The sequence below is a fragment of the Rosa chinensis genome, chromosome 7 (genome assembly GCF_002994745.2).
Source record: "Rosa chinensis cultivar Old Blush chromosome 7, RchiOBHm-V2, whole genome shotgun sequence".
NCBI classification, from domain to species: domain Eukaryota; kingdom Viridiplantae; phylum Streptophyta; class Magnoliopsida; order Rosales; family Rosaceae; genus Rosa; species Rosa chinensis.
This window is the reverse complement of record NC_037094.1, coordinates 25,380,553-25,401,847: the sequence shown is the minus strand read 5'-3', so window position 1 is coordinate 25,401,847 and position 21,295 is coordinate 25,380,553. Positions and strand designations below refer to the sequence as shown.

The window sequence follows — 21,295 nt, the reverse complement described above, 5'->3', positions numbered from 1 at the left end:
ATGTACACTTCCTCGACTAATTCTCCATGAAGAAATGCATTCTTGACATCAAACTGGCGGAGCGGCCAGTTTAAACTAGCAGCGAACGAGAGCAGAACCCGAATAGTATTCATCTTGGCAACAGGAGCAAAAGTTTCATCATAGTCGATACCATACGTCTGAGTAAACCCCTTTGCTACAAGGCGTGCTTTGTATCGATTCACTGATCCATCTGCATTATGCTTCACGGTAAACACCCAACGACAACCTACAGCCTTCTTGCCTTGTGGTGGAGGCACAAGTTGCCAAGTATTGTTCTTCTGCAACGCCTCCATCTCTTCATCCATAGCCTTTGTCACGCCCCTGATTTTACAAACAAGAAAATCGATATATAATCCCATAATTACATATGCGTGAACGTTCAGCCATCAATACAAAATACCTAGAAACTTTTTCCCTTTTAACCCAAGTACATATTGATGCCCTGAACCTACTATATCAATATTGACCCGCTCCACAGAGTCATATATTACATGAGCTTACGAATTAAATTGTCAACAACAAGATAAAACGTAAATGCTTTTCAGAGTTTAACTACAACGGAAAACCTTATCAACGGTAAAGTCACAAAAATGGCTTCCTACCATAAAGCTGCAAGGGTGCTATCTCCGATTCAACCTCGATTATCCTAACCTGCAGGATTAACCCCTACACCGTTTGAATAGTATACCGGGTTGTCACACAAAAAACCCGGTAAGCTTTTGCAAGCCCGTATGAGTAACTCAAAACACACATGCACAACTCACGCCAAACGAGGAAAACAACTCACGCTTTGATTCCATACAACACGAAATAAAGGAGAATAACTCACACTTTAATTTCCTTTCAAATCGAAACATAGAAAACAACTCACTCCTTGGTTCCTATCAATTGTACCAAAATCGTACCATAGAAAACAACCCACACTTGAATTCTATCAGTAAAACATAGAAAACAACTCACACCTTGAATTCTATCAGTTGTACCATAAGCGTACCATAGAAAGCAACTCACACCTTGATTTCTATCAATAAAACGTAGAAAACAACTCACACCTTGAATTCTATCAGTTGTACCATAAGCATACCATAGAAAGCAACTCACACCTTGATTTCTATCAAATCGTTAATAAGGAAAATAACTTGCATCTTGTCCCCTTAAAAACCATTAATAAGGAAGCAACTCACACCTTGTTCCCTAAAAATACGTAATGTCATGAGTTATCAATAACCAATTCCCGTTACCCCATGAATTACCTATATGGCAGACAGATTAGAGCTCTAACTGAAAACGTAACCACTCATCCGGCCAAAGACGTGGTCACCTGAGATTCTGCCCAAGGTCTTAGACTTTCGATCCTCGGGCCGCACTGTCCCTTGGAGCAAATTATTAAAGGAGTCGCATTTGACCCAAAATGTTACACAAATCGCAACGCTTTTGAAAACTAATAAAATCAACATTTCCATAATCATTGTTTTCCAAAAGCCACACCCCAAAACAATAAAAAGCATCATTTCATGCATATTGTTTTCATAAATCCACAAACCACCAAAACATATATATTTCACGTAAATATATATCTATATGTAGTCATCCGCTCAGAAATGCCTACTAATACCAACTATAGTTTGCAGTTAATAAATAACTCTCAAAACAATAAGGGTATTCCCGTTCGTGAATGAACTTCGTGAGATTACTCACCTCGAAATCCCGCTGCGTCTTCTATACAGAACCGAACTAACACTATCACCAACAACTAGTCCAATTCACCTTTAGAAGCACCTATCACCAATGACCTCAAATCAGTAATGATTCACATTTAATTTAAGTTCGAAACCCCTGTTTTGAACTAAAATCCCCCAAAGTGGCGCCAATCGAGGCAAAACCACATCCGAGACCTCCCAAGGTCTCCGGAATACGTCCACAATCGATATGACCAAACCACAAGTCGATCGGACGCTCGAATCCTCACGGATAGAATAAATCAATCGGTATGAAACTGCAAAAATCATAACAATTCTATACGAACTCCAAAATTTGCATATTATATATCAAAACGCTCGTATCAACGCGTAGAACAAATATAATACGAAAAACAGTTCCTTAAGTGGCCAGAACACCGCCGGAAAGCCGCCACAGGCGGTGTCGCACCGCCGTTGGCCAAAACTCAATATTTCACAAAACTCTCAACATCAAAGTTCTTCATCTAAGCATGCTTGTGAACTTTCATAACTAGCTCGAAGTCAGAAAACAAGCATAAAGGGTCGAAAACTACCTCACAAGCCTTGAACAGTAATCCGGACTGAATTGAACAAGGTTTCACGTGAATCGATCCAAACAACCACCAAGGATCGATCAAGGAGGCTGCTCTGAGCTCAACCAAGAAGACTTGCAGCCTCGCCGACATCGGAACAAGGATTTCCGACTGGGTCCGAAATCCTCAAACTGCACCGCCTTGCTGCACTTCCTCCACCACGAATCGCCGCAAGAGGCTGCCACAGAGACGACCGCACGAGAGAGGCGAATCGTTATGTGCAGGTTTCAAGGTTAGAGGTAGCCAGAGATCGCCGAAAAATCCGGGTCGGGCAGCCGGGTTCGGGTCGGGTCACGCGCAAAGAAGAGAGAGAACAGAGCTTCTGATTTCCGGAAAAGAAGAGTGAAAGAAATGAAAATAGTAAATTTCTGAAAATGGAAACTACTATTTATAGAACTTTCCCAAAACTTCAAACGCTCATAACTTTCTCATACGAACTTCGATTCTCGCGTTCCACATGTCCACGAACTCGTATCGACGCGCTCTACAACTTTCCTGAAGGAAGTTTTCGGAGAATCCCAACGCTTCAAAAGTCAACCTTTGCAACCCCCCTAAAGTCATACTTTCCGAATAAAAATTCATCCGAAACACTTCCGCTCCATCCACGAGCCACGAAACCATCCAACAACCAAAAATTAGATTTCGGAAAATCCTCAGAAAATAATTACGAATTTCCGGGACATCACAGCCTTCCTCCACTTTGGATCCCTCAATGCATCTTGCACTTTGTTAGGTACTGATACAGTAGATATTTGATTCACAAATGATTCATATGACTTCGACAACCTCTTAGTGGACATATAGTTTGCTACTGGGTATTTTGATTTGGCAGTAAAAGTAGGTTCATATCTTTTGGCTGATTGACCTCGAGTGGTTCTATGTGGTAACACATATTGCTCAACATTAAACTCACTACTACTAGTATCAGTGGATGGACATACCTCAAAAGGGTGATCTTCAGTACCAGGAAGCTGTGGGTCAGGGGTAGAAGCAATGGCAGGAGGGGCAGTTGTGTCTTCCACCTCATTCTAAGTGATGGAAACTGGTGCTTGGGTGTCTGGAACCTCTGCGGCTGGAGACGGTGAGCTAATAGTCTCAACCGGATCAGTCAAAAAACCTCCTGGTTGTGTGGCTTCTCCTTCTCCTTCTGATTCCTCTCCCTTTCCATGATAGAGCTCTTCAAAATATGAATTCTCCCCCTGAAGAGCTGTATCTGAAGAGGAGAAATAACTCATGTCTTCAAAGAAAGTAACATCCATAGTGACATAATACTTTCTGGTTGGTGGGTGATAGCACTTGTACCCCTTCTGATAGCCTCCGTAGCCAACAAACACACACTTAGGGGCCCGGGCATCCAACTTAGATCTCTGGTTTTTGGGCACATAAACAAAAGCAACACAACCAAAACCACGAGCTGGAAGATTATGAAATGATGGTAAGGAGACATGAGAGGCGAGAACCTCAAATGGAATTTGGCCCTGGAGGACACTGGATGGAAGACGATTGATAAGATGAGAGGAAGCATGTATAGCATCGCCCCAAAGATACTTAGGCATATGAGTACTAAAAAGAAGAGCACGAGCCATATCAAGTAAATGACAGTTTTTCCGTTCAGACACTCCATTCTATTCTGGTGTTTGTGGACACGTGGTTTGGTGAACAATCCCATGGATTTTAAAAAACTCTTGGAACACATGATTAACATACTCCCCCCCATTGTCAGAACGAAGGACTTTAATGGTGCTATGATATTGTGTTTGAACAAGATTACGAAAGGTTTGAAAAGCGGGGAAGACTTCATCTTTGGTTTGAAGAAGAGCAACCCATGACAATCTTGTACAATCATTAACAAACAACACAAAATATCTCATACCCGATACAGTAGGCTCTCTAGAAGGTCCCCAAACATCAGAATGAATCAACTCAAAAGGAATAATACTTTTATTAGAAATACTAGGAGAATAAGTAGCACGATGACTCTTGGCCAAAACACATGTTTCACAATGTAAAACTGACTCATCTACACCAATAAACAGAGTAGGCATGGTTTTCTTCATAAGACTAAAAGATGGATGCCCTAAACGGCGATGCCACAACCAAATCTCACTTAGCTTATCAGAAGTCGAAGTCAAAGCGGCTCGGAACTGTGCTCCTGGTTTCTCTCCTGCGTATGTCGGATCCAGATGGAACAATCTGGCCCTCAGATACCCCCGACCGACTATCTCCCTGGTGAGAAGATCCTGAAAAATCACATACATTAGATAAAAGGTTACAGAGCATTTAGACTCAGTGTTTAACTATGGGACAGATATCAAGTGATGAGATAAATCAGGCACATATAACACATTACGAAGTTCTAAAGTGGGAGTAATACGCACAGACCCTGACCCTAACACAGGAAAAGCCTCACCATTGGCATTGGTTACACAGGACACTGGTGGGGAAGACAACTCAGTAAAATATGATTTGTCATATGTCATATGATCGGAGGCACCAGAATCAATAATCCATGTATCAGAACCAACAAAGTTAGAAACCTTTAAAGCCATACCAATTTTACCTCGACCAGCTATAAAGGCTGTAGGAGTAGCTCCACCTGCTGTATGATGATCTTGGCCAGCTACTCCATAGAAATCTAGTTCTTGGACTAATTGAACAGCAGCTGCTTTCGCTTTAGGATGATAACCTTGCTTTTTAGGTTTCAGGTGGGGGTTCAACTTCCAACAAGTCTCCCGAACATGCCCAAGGTCGTTGCAATAAGAACATTGAGGACGAGGGCGGTTGGTGAAGCCTTGTGGGAAACCTTGCTGATGAAGAGGAGCTGAATGCTGCTGCTGAAGGAAAGGTGCCGGTGACTTGGCCTGAATGGCTAGGCTAGATACTTCAACCTGTGCATGTTTGACACTTTCCTGCTGAGACTCATCCTTGCGGATGTATGTAAAAGTTGTGTTCAAACTAGGAGGGTCTGTTATTCTGAGCAATTCTCCCTTGGCACTACTATGCTTCTCATCAAGTCCTCTCAAGAACACATGAACCCGTTCTAGCTCCTTCTCTTTCTGGTACCACACAAGATCTTCTTGATTCTTGATCTTGCAAGGATGCTTCTGATCAATTTCAGCCCATACATTCTTCAGCTTAGTGAAATACACAGCTACTGGTTGCCCATTTTGTTGCATATTAGCAGCTTTGCACATCAATTCATGAACCTGTATAAAATCAGACTCATTTGTATAGAGATCTCCCAACGTCTCCCATATCGCCTCAGCAGTTTCACACTCCTCTACCATTTTTAGCACATCATCAGTCATGGCTCGAAATAGAATTGACATGACAAACCCATCATCATCTTCCCACTTAGCATAGGCATCCACATCATCTTCACTAGGAGCCATGATTGTTCCAGTCACATGCCCCATTTTGTGTATCCCACGGAGATAAACAGACATAATCTTCTTCCATGTTCGGAAATTAGCACCAGTGAGTTTGGTACCCCCAAAAGAACCACCTTCTGAGCTCTTGACAGAAACTTCAACCCTCTGGACCTCATTGGTCTTAGAACTCTGACCTTCACTGTCATCACCACCCATTGCAATAATACACTAGAAAAATACACAAATCCCAAAGTGCGCAGCGGAATTAAGAGTAATAGATGTCTCCAAACAAAATCAAACAAATAGTAACAAATTTTTTTTTTTGAACCTGTTTGACTAAGCTGAATAGGTTGACCGAGTTTAGGCGAGTTGACTCAATTACCGAGTTGACCGAGTTGAGGCGGGTTGATTCACTGTTGAGCCGGGTTGACTCAATAAAGAGATTGAGATCGATCTGGAATTGGCGGAGGATGACGAGTGGGGCGACCTGACCGGAGATGGAAGCAAGCAGACCGGAGGCGTGCGACCGGTATGAACTAGCAGCGACCGTCGGAAAACTGGCGATAGCAGAGAGTGGCCGATCTGTGAACTGGTCTGAGACGAGCGACAGCGTTCTTGGAGACGAGCGACAACGTTCTTGGAGACGAGCGACAGCGGTCTTGAACACAACGACGAAGCCGATCGAAGATGAGAGACGGCGGTCCTGGACTGAGGACGAAGTCGATCGAAGATGAAGAACGACGTCTACTATTACCAATAGTAGAGAACGACGTCGTTTAACCCAAATAACTAACAGTTTTAAGCAAACTGTCTTCCTCAGATTGAGAGAAGAAAAAAAGAAAAAAAAGACAAAGTCCTTTTCGGATCTTCGCTCTAATACCAAGTCAAATAAGACAAGTTATGGAGAATAAATTTTCTGATATATTTTACACCCATTCTGTAGTGTATATATATAGGTTACAATCGTACTACAACTCGTACTATACAACATATACAAGGTAAGTAGTTACAACAATATATTCCCTTGTAGTCTATTCCTAATAGGGAACGATGACTCACACTAACAGGAGAGAGAGATAGTTTCTTTGGTAACAAAACAATTTCTTTACGGTGTGTTTGGAAGAAGGAAACAAATGTGGAATTTAAATGAAAATGAGAAATTCATCATTCCTAAACATGAATTACATTATTTGGCATTCTAAATAAATTATGAATTTCTATGTGGAAAGATATGAAGGAAGTGATTCCCGAATTCCTCACTTCAATTTCCATCAAAATATGTGTAATTTCGAATGGAACCGTTTCAGGTATGTTGGTATACGGTTTTTTTATTGGCATTCCCATACAAACTAATATGTTGTTTTAAAGATGCTGTTAAGGGAAATTATCTTTTGGTTAATTTCAATGTTTATTTAGAAAATGTATTCCCGTGGCTTTTAAGGTGTTGTAGTGTAATCCTAAGTTTTCTAGGACTTGATATTTTAATTGGTCAATATTCAATCACCAAGATCCTTTCCTATTAGGAGTCTATTAGGGTTGGCGTTGCTTCTACACATATATAGAGGATGCAAACTGCACAGGCAGCGAATGAGGAACGCAAGAATAATTGAGAGTCTTGCTTGATATTGTGTCGTGATAAAAATCCTAAACACTTGTTCCCTGGTTAAGTGTTGTTATAGGTCAGTTGCTCATGCGTATGGAGTTACTTGTGATCTGAAGAGTTGCTGTGAAGCAAGAAAAGGAAAAATCAAAGAACAATCAAGTGAAGAAGGAGTTCGAGATTGAAGACAAACTGCATATTAGTTTTGTCTATTCATTGTAGCCGCCCTAGTGCTATTTGAAGTTGTAAAGAACATATCCTTCATCATAATTCAATTGTTCTTATTTTGGGTTCTCAAGAGTAAGAACCCCGCAGTGTTTTTAATCTCATATTTGAGATTTTCACTACGTAACCAAAAATCTGGAGTTTGGTTCGTTATCTCTGATTTCTGCCCAGTAGGGATTGATCTGTATACTGCAATCCCCATTTTCCAGAAAACGTATTCTGTCCTTATATTTTCACTTGGCATCAGAGCAGGTTCTAAAAATTTTTAGTTGATCCGTGGTCAAGGATGGAACGTGAATATAACAGAGCCTCCAGTTCGATAAACTGCCCTCCTTTGTTTAATGGTGAAGATTACTGACAATGAAGATCATGACGAGGGCTTTTCTCTACTCTCAAGATGAAAACATGTGGAATATAGTTGAGAATGGATGGGAACACCCAACCAAGGCAGAAAAATCAAAGAAAGTAGAAGGGTCCTCTGCAAGGGTTCTCAAACCTAGGAAGGAATGGACAGAAGAGAAAGTTCGTGATAGAACTTGTGACTTTAAGGCAAGGAATTCACTATTCACAGCTTTGTCTAGGAAGGAGAGGATAAGAATTAGCCACTGTGACACAGCCAAACAAGCTTGGGATCTACTTCAGGTTACTTATGAGGGAAACAAGAAGGTTAGAGGTCAGAAGCTTCAAAGACTCGTATTGGAATTTGAGAAAATGACCATGGGAGAAGATGAATCGATTGATGATTTTCACGCTCGACTTCTCAATGTGACAAACCAATACCGTAGCCTTGATGATCCATTTGAGGAGCACCGCATAGTCAAGAAATTTCTCAGGGCTCTTCCTTCAAAATTTCAAGCCAAGCAAATTGCCATAGAGGAGACTCAAGACCTGGACACCTATTCTCTTGACGAACTGATAGGTAATCTCAAAACCTTTGAGATGAGGATCAAGCCCAAGAAAAAGGTAAAAAATATTGCTTTCTCTTCTGTTAAAAAGAAAGATGATGTTGATGATGATTATGTGGACTTATCGTTGTTGACAAAAGAGTTCAAAAATTTTCTGAAAAACAAAAACTCCTTTGGAAACTCTTCAAAAAAATTTCCTAACAAACCTAAATGCTTTGAGTGTGGTAGAATTGGACATCTTGCTGCCAATTGTGGCAACAAGAAGTATAAATCAAATGGGAACAAGGCTTTAAAATCCACATGGAGTGATAGTGATGAAGGCTCTCAATCTGATGGTGAAGAGGTAAATCTTGCTCTTACTTCCTTTATTGATATTAATTTATCTGATGATTCTGACTTTGAAGATGATACTCTTGATGAAGAAACAAATGAAAAATGCAAGAAATTATATAATGCCACTAGGATTGTTCTTCGAAAAAATTACAAACTTAAAAAAGAAGTTGAATCATTGAGAGTGGAAAAAGAAAAAATTGAGCAAAATTTTGAAATTTCTTTGAGAGATTGGGAAGAAGAGAGTGAAAACCTTGTTGATAAGATCAAAGTTTTGCAGGATAAGGCCGGGTCTCAAGATTGGGACAAGGAACATGATGAACTCACTAACAAAATCAAAGTTTTGCAGGTTGAAATAAAAGCTCAATCTAATCTAAATGTTTCACTAACCCTTGAAAATGAGAAGTTGCAGGGTGAATTATTAAGGGTCAAGGAAAGCTTGAACAAGTTCTCTATAGGGTCTGAAAAACTCTCAAAAATGATTGGATTAGGCAAAGCTCATTGCAACAAAGAGGGATTAGGATACAATGGTGAGACCTGCAAGCCTTTAAGGTTTGTAAAAGGTGTTGTTAACGTTAGAGATCCGAGGGGTCTCTAGTTAGCTTTAGAGAGAGAGAGAGAGAGAGAGAGACACAAGAAATATAGTGGTTCGTCTCCCGCCTTAGCGGAAGACTACGTCCACTTGAATATTGTACTATGTGTGTTTGGGTCTTGTGGCCCAAGGGGATTACAAAGTGTGTAATGGGATGATGTTTAAGTGGGAGGAGGCATTCCTTTTATAGGTGAAGGAAGTCATCTCCTTTACATTTTCTTAGATGTGGGATTTAGAAATCATTATTCTAGTCTAGAAAGCCATATTGTGGAGGCATGTTGGCAAGGCCGGGAAGGTGGCTTCCTGGCGAGGTATTGGCCGCTTCCGACTACCATGGCGTACCTTGGACATCGGGCTATGGGATGCATGTCTCGGTTGGGCCCCACCATGGCTTGTGGGCCCCTCTAACAGGGTGTTACTTATGCTTGGTGATGTAGAAAATAGTCTTGCTAGTAGAGGAATCTACAAGTCCCCGAAGTCCTCAAGTAAGAGGAGCTTCTTGGTTAGGGAGTTATAATCATGAAGTCATCAAGCATGAGTAACTGGGCGGCACGGAGCCCCTACAAGTCCCCGAAGTCCTCAAGTAAGAGGAGCTTCTTGGTTGGGGAGTTATAATCATGAAGTCATCAAGCATGAGTAACCGGGCGGCACGGAGCCCCTACAAGTCCCCGAACTCCTTAAGCAAGAAGGGACTCATCTAACCTGCACAACAAAGAAAAAACACACATACGTAGGATGCTTGTTGTATTGGGTAACGTATGTGAGTTGCGTTGATATGCATTGGCATATATCTGTTGGTGTTGGAAATTGAAGGCATGATTTGAGCCAAGAGAGTTTGGTCGCCAGTGACGACGTCATCTTTGAGGCCAAAGAGGCTCCTCGCAGATTTGGTTGATGCGAAAACTGGTTTGGTTGTCGGAGAGATGGATTTGGGGTATAGGTGTAGAAGATAAGAGGGAGAGAGCAGAGAAGTCTAAGTTTTGGATCTGATGGATTTGGTGTCGGTGTAGAAAAGAGGTCTTGGATCCGATGGATTTGAAGTGTAGGCAGTGATGGCTATAGGTTTTGCCATTTTGGTTTTGGGCAGTCGCTGTAGGGTGAGTGAGGAGATTTTGGTTTTGGTTTTGGCCTTTTGAGTCTGTGTCGAGAGAGAGAGTGAAGAGGTTTGATGTTTTTTTGGCTCAAAGTGTTGGGGTTTCAAGCCTAGTCTATATCAATTTTGGACATGCCCCATCAATTTGAGTAAGGACTCACATAACAGAAATTCATGACAATGTGGTCTTAATGCATCAGTTTTAATATGGGGTTTGTCTCCTATCAATTTGACTTCGGCCTTTGGAGAGTTGGAGAAAAATTGTGGTGGGAAATTTCCCTCTTTTATGTCAAACTATTTGATCAGACCACAGTTATATTATTTCTCATCGTATGATCAATATATGTTGGAGAAAAATTGGGGTTCCATATGGGGTTTGGCACCACTAACACGGTGGGAAAGTTGGCACTCAATTTTTTTTAGCGTCACACAACAGTTTTTATCTTAAACGTCTTCTGAACTAATTCCTAAGTCCCTATCAGACGACGGCTCTTACAAAAAACGACGTCTGAAAAAAAATCATTCACACGATAGATAATTGCATAGCGTCGTCTGAGAGGTATCATCTGATTCAATTTTTATAGTAGTGGCAAGAATGGTATTCAGATAATCCTTTTTCACTTCTACTTGAATTAATATTTTGTGTATAATGGTTTACATTTTCCGTTATTTCTAGATGTTTTGCTACACTTATTATTCATTTTGTTACTAACCAAGTTCAAAGGAGAGTAGATGGTTTTCTGTTAGACGCTATTTATTGAGGAAAGTAGATGGTTTTCTGTTAGAAGAAACCAAATTTAGAGATGATTTTTGGGCTTTGGTTATTGACCCATAATAAAACTGTCTACAACTCTTGCACTCATTATTAACTATCAATAAAGAGCAAACCTAACGACCTGCTAGGGTAGAGAGCAGTCGCCAGCACGGTGGTCCGTCGCAGAATTCTTCCTCCATAAGAATGGAGGCTTTGGGAGGCTCTCGAGGTAGGGGGATGATGGGTGGATCGAGCTTGTTTGCTTTCTTGTGTCGGGGTCTCTCTGCAGGTGGAATGGTTTTTACAGCGGTGCGGTGTGATCTGATCTGATCAACCGTGCTCAACAACTTGCGATCCTGGTCCTTGGTCGTCGTCGCGTGGGGCAGTAGTAGGATTTGGGGAAAGCTTCAAGGCCGATCTAGAATTGGGCGGTGGTGATACGATGTGTTTGTTAGCTAGGCTAGGTTCCCGGTCGCTGCTAGGAGGTACAACAATGGACAGCGACGATGGACTAGACGACAATGATCGTTTAGAGTAAGGCTCGGTTTGGCCGGCATCACCATGCTACGGCGTGGTGAAAACGAGTCTTGGGATCCGATTCCAATCTAGATTCAGGTCCTGGACTGGGATCCAAGTCGGATATGGATTTGGGCCTGGAATTGCTGGCTTCTGGGCTGGATCTTAGTTAGAATGCCTAGTTTTGCATTGTTTTGGTTTTGTTTTTTTAGTTACTTAGGTAGGAGATTGCTCTTTTTTTTCTATACATATTTCTTAATGTGGAAAATGCAAGTTCGGTCATAATACCACCGATTACCTTGACGAAAAGTTACCCGCTACTCAACGAATATATTTGTGTCACTCCCTAAATTTTCAACACAATTAAAAATCAATATATAATCTCATAATAATACATATGTGATGGTTCAGCCATCAATACAAATACCTGAAAAACTTTTTCCTTTTTAAACCAAGTACATACTGATGTCCTGAACCCACAATGTCAATATATACTCGCTCCAGCAGAGTCATATATTACACAAATTTACAAATTAAATTGCCACAACAAAATAATAATTAAATACTCCTCATAGCTTACTACAAGTGGAAGTCTTAATAACTGTAAAGTCACAAAATTGGCTTCCTACCATAAAGCTGTAACTATCAGAACCAGCTTCAGCCACGATTACCATGACCTACAGGATAAACCCCTACACCATGGAATAGTGCACTGGGTTGTCACACAACAAACCCGGTAAGCTTATAAAAGCTCATTTGAGTAACTCAAAACAAAACTCCACATAATTCACACCAAAATGAGAAAAACTTTCAACTCGAGAAAAATGAACACATACCATGCTTCCAAACACAATATTCTTTTCCTAAAAGAAAACAACAAAAGCCACCCTGTGACAAAATCATGATAATTGAAACTCTGACAATTAAATATGATACACAAGTCCACTCTGGACGTTTAAAAGAAAGAATCCTTGAAACTCCCTTTTAAAACACGTACTCAAAACAACGAAAGTCACCCCGTGACAAAATCATAATAATTGAAACTTTGACAATTCAATATGGCCACAAGTCCCATTTGGACATCTAAAAGAAAAAAATCCCCGAAACTCCCTTTTAAAACACATACTCATGAGCATCAAGTAGCTCCCCGCTACTCCCCATGATGTACAATAGCTACAGACTAGAGCTCTAACTGATCGTATCTACTCACCCGGCCAAAGGCTTGAAGTCCCGATATATATGCATGAGGTCACTCCCAGCGACCCCGAATCCTCAGGTCCCCGACCTTCAGATCAAAACATTTCAAAGCGGTCACTCATGACCAAATATTACTCAACTCTCAAAAGGAGATGTCATTCCATGACCTCCGATCGCCAGATCAAAATATTAAACAAGTTGCTCTGGACCCAAAATGTTAAATCAAATCAAAAAGAGATGTCACCCCGTGACCTCCGAATCTCCAGACCCCGGGTCATCAGATTCAAAACATTAAGCAAGTCACACTGGACCCAAAATGTTAAATCAAATCAAAAGGAGAAATCACCACTTGTGACTCTCAGAACTTCAGACCCCAGACCCCCGGTCGTTAGATCAAAACATTCAAATCACATTAAAACAACTCACACCAAATCTCAACACTTTTCAAAGAATAGAAATTCTCAATTCCTAAAACATTGTCTCCCGAAAAGTCAAGCCTCAAAACAATATGATGAAACCCATCAATCCTTATTGCTAAATCACACATCAACCCATAAGAATATACATATTTCATGTAAATATATATACACACACACACACACACACGAAGTCATTCACTCAGGAATGCTACTAATACCAACTATAGTTTACAGTTAACTAAATAACTCTCAAAACAATAAAGGTAACTCTGTTAGTAAATGAACATTGTGAGATTACTCACCTCTAAATCTTGTTGCGTCTTCTATACATAATAGAGTAGCACAACCACAAAATATCCGCTCAAGAGTACTTCATCAAGTACTTAATCACATACGATCTCAACTTAGTACACAAATCACAAGCGATTAAAGTCTGAAACCCCCGTTTGAACTAAAATCCCCAAAAGTAACGCTAATCGAGATGAAACCTTATCCAAGACCACCCAAAGTCTCTAGAATACTTCTATGATCGATATGTCAAAACCAGAAGTCGATCGAACACTTGAATCCTCACGAATCGAATAATCGAACGGTTCAAAACCGTAAAAATCATAACATATTCATACGATCTCCAAAAATTACGTATTATTTATTAAAACGCTTGTATCGACGAGTGAATAATATATAACACCAGAAACTGTCCCTTACATGGCCATAATCACCGTCAGGCGCCGCCGGCAGTGGTGGCACACCGCCGCCGGAGCAACTTCAAAATCTCCACAATCAAACCATCCAACATGTTCACAATGAAGAGAGAAACAACTTTCATACCTGGAGCTAAGTCCGATTCAACCTGGATCGGCCTATATCACGTTTTAAATTCCAGGAATCCTCCACCGTTGAACTTCAAACCTTGATCTTTTGCTCCACACTTTGAATCGTCCTTCAAGGCTATTATGGGTGCGATCTAGAGGAGGAGCCGATTCCAGAACCAGGAGGATTGGCCTAGATGACACTGGAATCGGAAAATTTGGTCAGATCCCAAAAGCCCAAACTTTGGGCGCTCCGATCTGCTACTTCCGGCTAGCCACCGAGCAACCCACCACCACAAGGAGATCGGCTAGGCAAGTCTGAGTGGTCCTTGGCTTGTCCCGTAGCCGAAGGTGGCCGGAGGAGAGAGATCGAGTCGGGTCGGGTCACCAGGTTTAAGTGCGGGTCTGGGTTGCGCGAAGGAGAGTGAACAGAGAGAATTAAAAAAAGGGAAATTCTGGGGTTTTATGAAAAATCTCAGAATTTCTCCTATTTATTGAAATTTTTCAAATTTTCAAACGCACATAACTTTCTCATACGAACTCCGATTCGTTTCACATGTCCACGAACTCATATCGACGCACTCTACGACTTTTATGAAGGAAGTTTTTGGAGAAACCCAACGTATAAAAATTCAACCTTCGTAGCCCCCCTAAAACCATACTTTTCAAAAAAAAAATTGTCTGAAACTCTTCTACTCAATCCACGAACCACGTAATCATCCAATAACCACTAATTAAATTTCAGAAAATCCTCGAAAAATAATAACGAATTTCCGGGGTATTACAATTTCTGTGGAGGGATGGTGCACCATATCGTTGGTATCGTTTCACATAGCTCGGGTTTTGTCCCGTGCTTCATCAAATACTTAATTGCATCCCTTAGTATGCTTACTATGTTATCTTTTCGTGTTTTTAGTATTGGTTCTGTTATTTCTTATTCAGATGTAGTTTCTACATCTATCACTTGTAACCTTTCTATTTAATAAAGTCTTGTCAGTTTGTTTCAAAAAAAAAAAATCAATAAAGCTGCCTGCAACTCACAAAAGCAAGAAAATGGTGCACTCATTATTTACCCTCAATAAACTGACCACAACTCAAAACTTTTTATGAGGAAGAAACTAGGAAAAACCAAATTAAAGGTGATTTTGGTACTTCGGCTATTGATCCTCAATAGAAAATTTTTTATATGACCCTCAATAAAAAAAATTATCAAGGGTCAATAATTTTTTTTTATAATTTTTTTTTTATTGAGGGTCAATAAATGTTTCAATAACATCTCCGGCGAGTCGGCGAGGTCTCCAGTAACATCATGCGACTTCCGGCAAACTCTCTCTCCCTCCCCCTCGCCATCTATCTCTCTCTCCCTCTCTCCCCATCTATCTCTCTCTCTCTCTCTCTCTCTCTCTCTCTCTCTCTCTCTCTCTCTCCCCTGTGACAACGGGGAAGAAGACAAAACAATTAAAAAAATAAACAAAAAAACATTGAAAAAGGTATATTTGGGGAAAAACATAGAGATCTATAAGAAATTTAGAAGTTTAGTAGATTGAAACTCCAACAGCTTCCCCATATTTTGAATTTTTTCTATTTTAAGGGAAAATGAGTCTTTTTTACTCCAACATATTTCCTATAGCTATCCCCATTTTATGGATAGTGAGGAAAGAAAAAACAAAATTTATTAGATTTACAACAATCTTTAAAATTTTAAGGAAGGATTATGAAAATTTTAGAGATGTCAAATCTCTCTCTAAGCCTAAAAGTCCTCTTTTACAATAAAAAGAATAAACAGACCTACCGCTCTGCTAGGATTGAGAAACCACCTCTCGCGGCGACTTCTAGTATATCCCTATTGCTTGTCAATGGTGGCCTCTAGGCTGCTTTTGCTTTTTCTTCTTACTTTGGGTAGCGATGGTTTTGTGATGGTGTCAGGTTTTGGTGATACTTTTGCTGATGCTGGTCGGGCAACTAGGGTCGACAACGCTGATCGTGTGGTATGCTCGGTGATAAACTGAGTTGTCTTTGGTCGAGATGGGGTCTCGATTGCTAGGATTGCAGTGTGGATGAAGGAGCCTAGAGATCTGTGTACTCCATGTGCTTGGTTCTGGATCGTAGTTGTGGGTGATGGGATCAGATTGGGTGTGCCCAACTCTTGGGCGGATTTGAAGGCATTGGGCATTGCGGTGGGGGAGTTATCGAACTTGTACTCCGTTGATGTGGATGGTGCTGGTAGCAATGTGTGCGGCAGCCGCAGGGGCAGGTCTGATGACGGGGATGGCTATTCTAGTGCTGCAAGTGCCATTTGTGGCGGTGCTGATCCAGAGGCTCGGGTGTGCGGAGGCTCAAAGGCTAGGGTTGTATATGGGCTGAGTGCTTGGGCTCCAAACAAGTTGTTGGGTCTTTGGATCGTGGGCTGGACTCTCTTGTCTAGGGCCTGGGGCTAGTCTAGAATTAGAGGTGCAAAGTGGGGGCCCACCTTTTACTTCTATTGTTGCTTAAATTTTGTTAGGTCGCAAAGATCATATTTTCTGAGAGTTCATTTTACTATTTGCTTCGGAGGATATTTGATCTTTGTTTGAAATAAAGGTGCGTTATTTTCCTTAAAATGTGGGTGTACTCGGGGTGGCCTCGGGTTTGTTCTTGTTATAGAATAGGTGTTTAGGGTTCCCTAAGGAACTATTCTTTCTGTCGACCTCATAGGGGTGTTTCGTTTTTGTACTGCTGGCTGAATATATATATTGGGCTGACCTCTTTTCGTAAAAAAAAAAAAAAAAAAATGAAGATTTTAGAGATTGCTATAAAATATGGATATTGTTGAAATTTGAAAAAAAAAATTTGCTTAAAGCTTTAACTTTTGCTTTCCTATTATACAAAAATTATAGAGAAATTGTTGGAGTTGATCTGAGACCATGTTTGGTTCACGGATTTGAGGAATCAAGAAAGGAAAGTCATTCTTTTCCTTTGATTGGTAGGCACAAAGTTTGGAAGTATTTTCTTGATAGAAAGGAAAATAGGGGGAAATCATTTCCTTTAAACCCCATGAGATTGATTTTCCCTTCTCCTTTTCTAGCATTTATTATGAAAATTTTGGACTACAATATCCCTGCTCAAATGTGTTATTGCCAAATTTAGTGTATTTTTGAATTTTCATGATGTTATTTTTATGGGCTAAATACTGGTTACTAGCCTGTAGTTTGGGTCCAAAATCAATTCAGTCTATGGATTTCTATTTTCATCAAAAACACCTATATACTTTCAATTTTAATCTAATAGATCTAATTTGTTAATTTTCTGTTGTGGGTTCTCGTTATTTGTTTAAAAACTTTTTATTTGATAGATTTCTAATAGTGAGACTCACTCCTAAATTGATTATGCATACCACCTCAACACCACGTCATAAAACATAGGCCTCATATAAGCCACATCAGCACGTTAACAGATTCAATTAATGGAAAACTAACAGATTAGAGTTATTAGATCAAAATTGAAAGTGCATGGGTGTTTTTAATAAAATTAGAAGTTCAATACCTAAATTGATTTTGGACTCAAATTATAGAGTAATAATCAGTATTTAACATTTTAGCCCTATTTTTATTTTAAAATATAAGATTTCAATAGAAATATTGATATATTTTTACTTTATTTTGGTGCAAACCAAACAATAGCGTAAAATTACGGCCAAACAAAATATTGATATATTTTTACTTTATTTTGGCCGTAATTTTACGCTCTTATATGTTCTTTCCTGAACTTATTGAACATTTCCGTTTAGAATTAATGGGCTAGATGAGAACTTTTTTACTCGGACTCGAAGAGCGTAAAATTACGGCCAAACAAAATATAGACACTGAGAGGACGCAGGGTTTAAGCCCCAAGGTTTTTGCTTCTTCTCTTCTTCAACCTCTGTTCACCTCACACCCAAAACGCCGCCGTTTCAGCTGTTGGAGTTTCACGGCAACCATCCAAGTAAGCTCTCGAATATCCCCTTCTCTATCTATTCCAGGGTTTATTCAATCACTGATAATGTTCTCTAGTTGATGAAGCTTAAACCCAGAAAAATGACCTAAACCCAGTGACCTCCCAATCCCAAAATGCATCGCCGCCTCTCCATTTTCACCCACAAGATTCTCACAAATCCCAATTGTATCTCCACCACCACCAAAGTCAGCTCCTTTAGTCCTAGAACCAACAGGTTAGGTTTACTGCGATTGCTTTCGTATACCCCATTGAATCGTCGCCCTGCTGATCCTGAAGACCCGTCCAATTTGATAAAGGAGGATGGGGTTTCGATTTTGTCCCAAATGTGGATTGAGAATTTTCGAGAACCTGATAGGATTGTGACCAATTTGACCTCTTACATTCGGAGATTCGAGCTCTGGGTGTTGGCTTATCAGAAGGTCTGTGCCGACGATATGGGGGCTTACATGCCCCGAAGTTCGATACAGAGGTCGGCACTTGAGGACTTGTTAGGACTTAGAAATGCTGTTCTTGATGGGAGGTTTAGGTGGGGAGCTAGGCTAGAGTTTTATATTAAGTCACCCAAGGATAAGACCGAGTACGAGTCTTTGTCGAAGAGGAAAATTAAGGCCATTTTGACCACCACGCAGCCGTCCCCGTTTCAAGATAAGTTGGTTCAGGAGGTGTTGTTGATGGTGTTGGAGCCGATATACGAATCTCGGTTCTCGCAGAAGTCGTTTGCATTTAGGCCAGGGAGAAATGCACATACTGCGTTGAGGGTGATTAGGAGGAGTTTTGCAGGGTATTTGTGGTATATAAAGGGGGATTTGAGTACAGTGTTGGATGGGATGAAGGTGGGGTTGGTGATTAATGCTCTAATCAGGGATGTGAGGGATAAGAAGGTAGTTGATTTGATTAAAACGGCATTGGTTACACCGGTGATTACTAGTAATGATGATGGTGTAGTGAAGAAAAAAAAGTCGAGGAAGTATCAGAAGAAGAGGGTGCTGGCAGAGGATGAACCGAAGCCAGACCCTTATTGGTTGGAGACGTTTTTTGGGTTTGCTCCTGAGGAGGCAGAGAAACTTCCTTCTTGGGGGCATTGTGGGATACTCAGTCCCCTTTTGGCTAATATTTGTCTAGATGAATTGGACCGCTGGATGGAGGGAAAGATTAAGGAGTTTTATCATCCGTCAAAGAGTGACGTCATATGGAATTGCCCAGAAGGAGAATCAGAACAGGGAAATACGTCTTGGCCTGAATTTGTGCCAACAAGTGGGCCAGATAAGACCAGAAAGATGGATTATATAAGATATGGGGGTCATATTTTGATTGGTGTTCGAGGACCTCGAGCAGATGCAGCCACATTGAGAAAACAGTTGATTGAGTTCTGTGATCAAAAGTATATGCTCAAGCTAGACAATGAGAGCCTCCCTATAGAACACATAACTAAGGGTATATTGTTTCTTGATCATGTGTTGTGTCGCAGAGTTGTCTACCCAACGCTCCGTTACACTGCTACTGGTGGGAAAATTATTAGTGAGAAGGGTGTAGGCACTCTTTTATCAGTTACAGCAAGCTTGAAACAGTGCATCAAGCAATTTAGGAAACTGAGCTTTCTGAAGGGGGATAGGGATCCTGATCCACAGCCTTGTTTCAGAATGTTCCATGCCACTCAAGCTCATACTAATGCACAAATGAACAAGTTTCTGTCAACAATGGTCGAGTGGTATAGGTATGCAGATAATCGCAAAAAAGTTGTAAACTTTTGTGCTTACATTCTACGGGGTTCACTAGCAAAGCTTTATGCCGCAAAATACAAGCTCCGTTCACGTGCAAAGGTGTACAAGATTGGTGATAGGAATCTGAGTCGTCCTTTGAAGGAGAAAAAGGGGCAGTCACCCGAGTACCATAATTTGTTGAGGATGGGTCTTGTTGAGTCAATTGATGGGCTTCAGTATACCAGGATGTCTCTTGTACCTGAGACTGATTACACCCCTTTCCCAAGTAACTGGAGACCTGAACACGAGAAGGCATTGCTTGAATATATAAGGCTTGATGATCCAAAAACGTTAGAGGAGCAGCGCAGGTGTATCATGGATCAAGGTCTTGTTTCTCCGCAGGATTACATCTCAATGCTTGTTTGGAACTACAAGAGAAGTGCTATTCCGTTGGATCAGTTTACATTTGTCAAAAGTGGCAGCAGTGACATTGAAAGAGATAAGCAATTGCTGCTTGGTTCAAATCAGGATAACCTTGAGAACAGAACTACAGAAGAGGAGGAAAAGGGTGAAGGGTTTTGTGTATCACAATTGTAAAAATTTTTACTGGCATATTAACAAGCTGAAGTTATTCAGGGCACATGTTCATGTTAGCCTTTTACTGGCTAAGCTGGCAAGTTATAGAAATGTTAGTTAAAATTTTAGAGTTACCACAGATTGCACATATTCTGTTTTTGTGGAGTAGTTTTATTTTGAGCAAATTTGTAGTTATCTTTTGTTTCAATTTTCAATGATCTTGATATGGGAAGTAGATTTGATATTATTCATTGTGTTCCGGTGTTGGAGGTCTTTTGTCTACAAAATGGACATTTAATTTTCACCTTGTTATTATACAATCCCTTGTTCAGGCTTCAAGTCTTTCCCTGCTCCACAATCTCATATCAATATATTTAGGAATAACCATGAAGTTTAAAAAGATGTAGATTTCACTTTTCTTTTGTTGGTCCTCTTTTTCAGAACATATTTTCTATATTCACTGTAGTTCTATTGAGAAACAAAAAAAAAAAAAAGTAAATCAATTATATTGTTGCAACTAGCAGTGAATTAACATATTGGTGATACTGTCAACGACTAAACTAGTTTTGGGTAGATCTTACAAATCTGGCAAATCAGGTTATCGTTTCAAATAAGTTTTTAAGATATTTTACGAATTACCTTCTGATTCCATGGGAAAGGGCAGATGTTGAGGGACTTGTTCCTATATGTTACAGTTACCTTCTTTGGGTCTCATCTGTTGTTTGGTGACAAATAATAAAGGTGCAGAAATAATATCTTGATGTTTTTCTTGTGCTTCATTCCATATTTTCTACACACACTCGCATACATTGGTCATGTTGCAGCCTTCAGGTTGTTACATTCAAGTGACCGTTTCAGGTGTGTGAATGTGAGGTAAGAGCTATGCATTTTGTGGATAGAT

General features: G+C 40.4%; 1 protein-coding gene across 1 annotated transcript; it reads left to right on the top strand.

The window, feature by feature from the left end:
• Positions 1 to 17,990: 17,990 nt before the first annotated feature.
• Positions 17,991 to 20,528, top strand: LOC112175647 (nuclear intron maturase 2, mitochondrial). The gene has a single exon (XM_024313356.2). The coding sequence runs from the start codon at positions 18,232 to 18,234 to the stop codon at positions 20,413 to 20,415; it is 2,184 nt and encodes a 727-aa protein (XP_024169124.1). The 5' UTR covers positions 17,991 to 18,231; the 3' UTR covers positions 20,416 to 20,528.
• Positions 20,529 to 21,295: the final 767 nt, after the last annotated feature.

What these genes read in the sequence shown, in the direction of transcription:
- LOC112175647 (XM_024313356.2), top strand. Translation starts at nt 18,232, where the DNA reads ATGCATCGCCGCCTCTCCATTTTCACCCACAAGATTCTCACAAATCCC.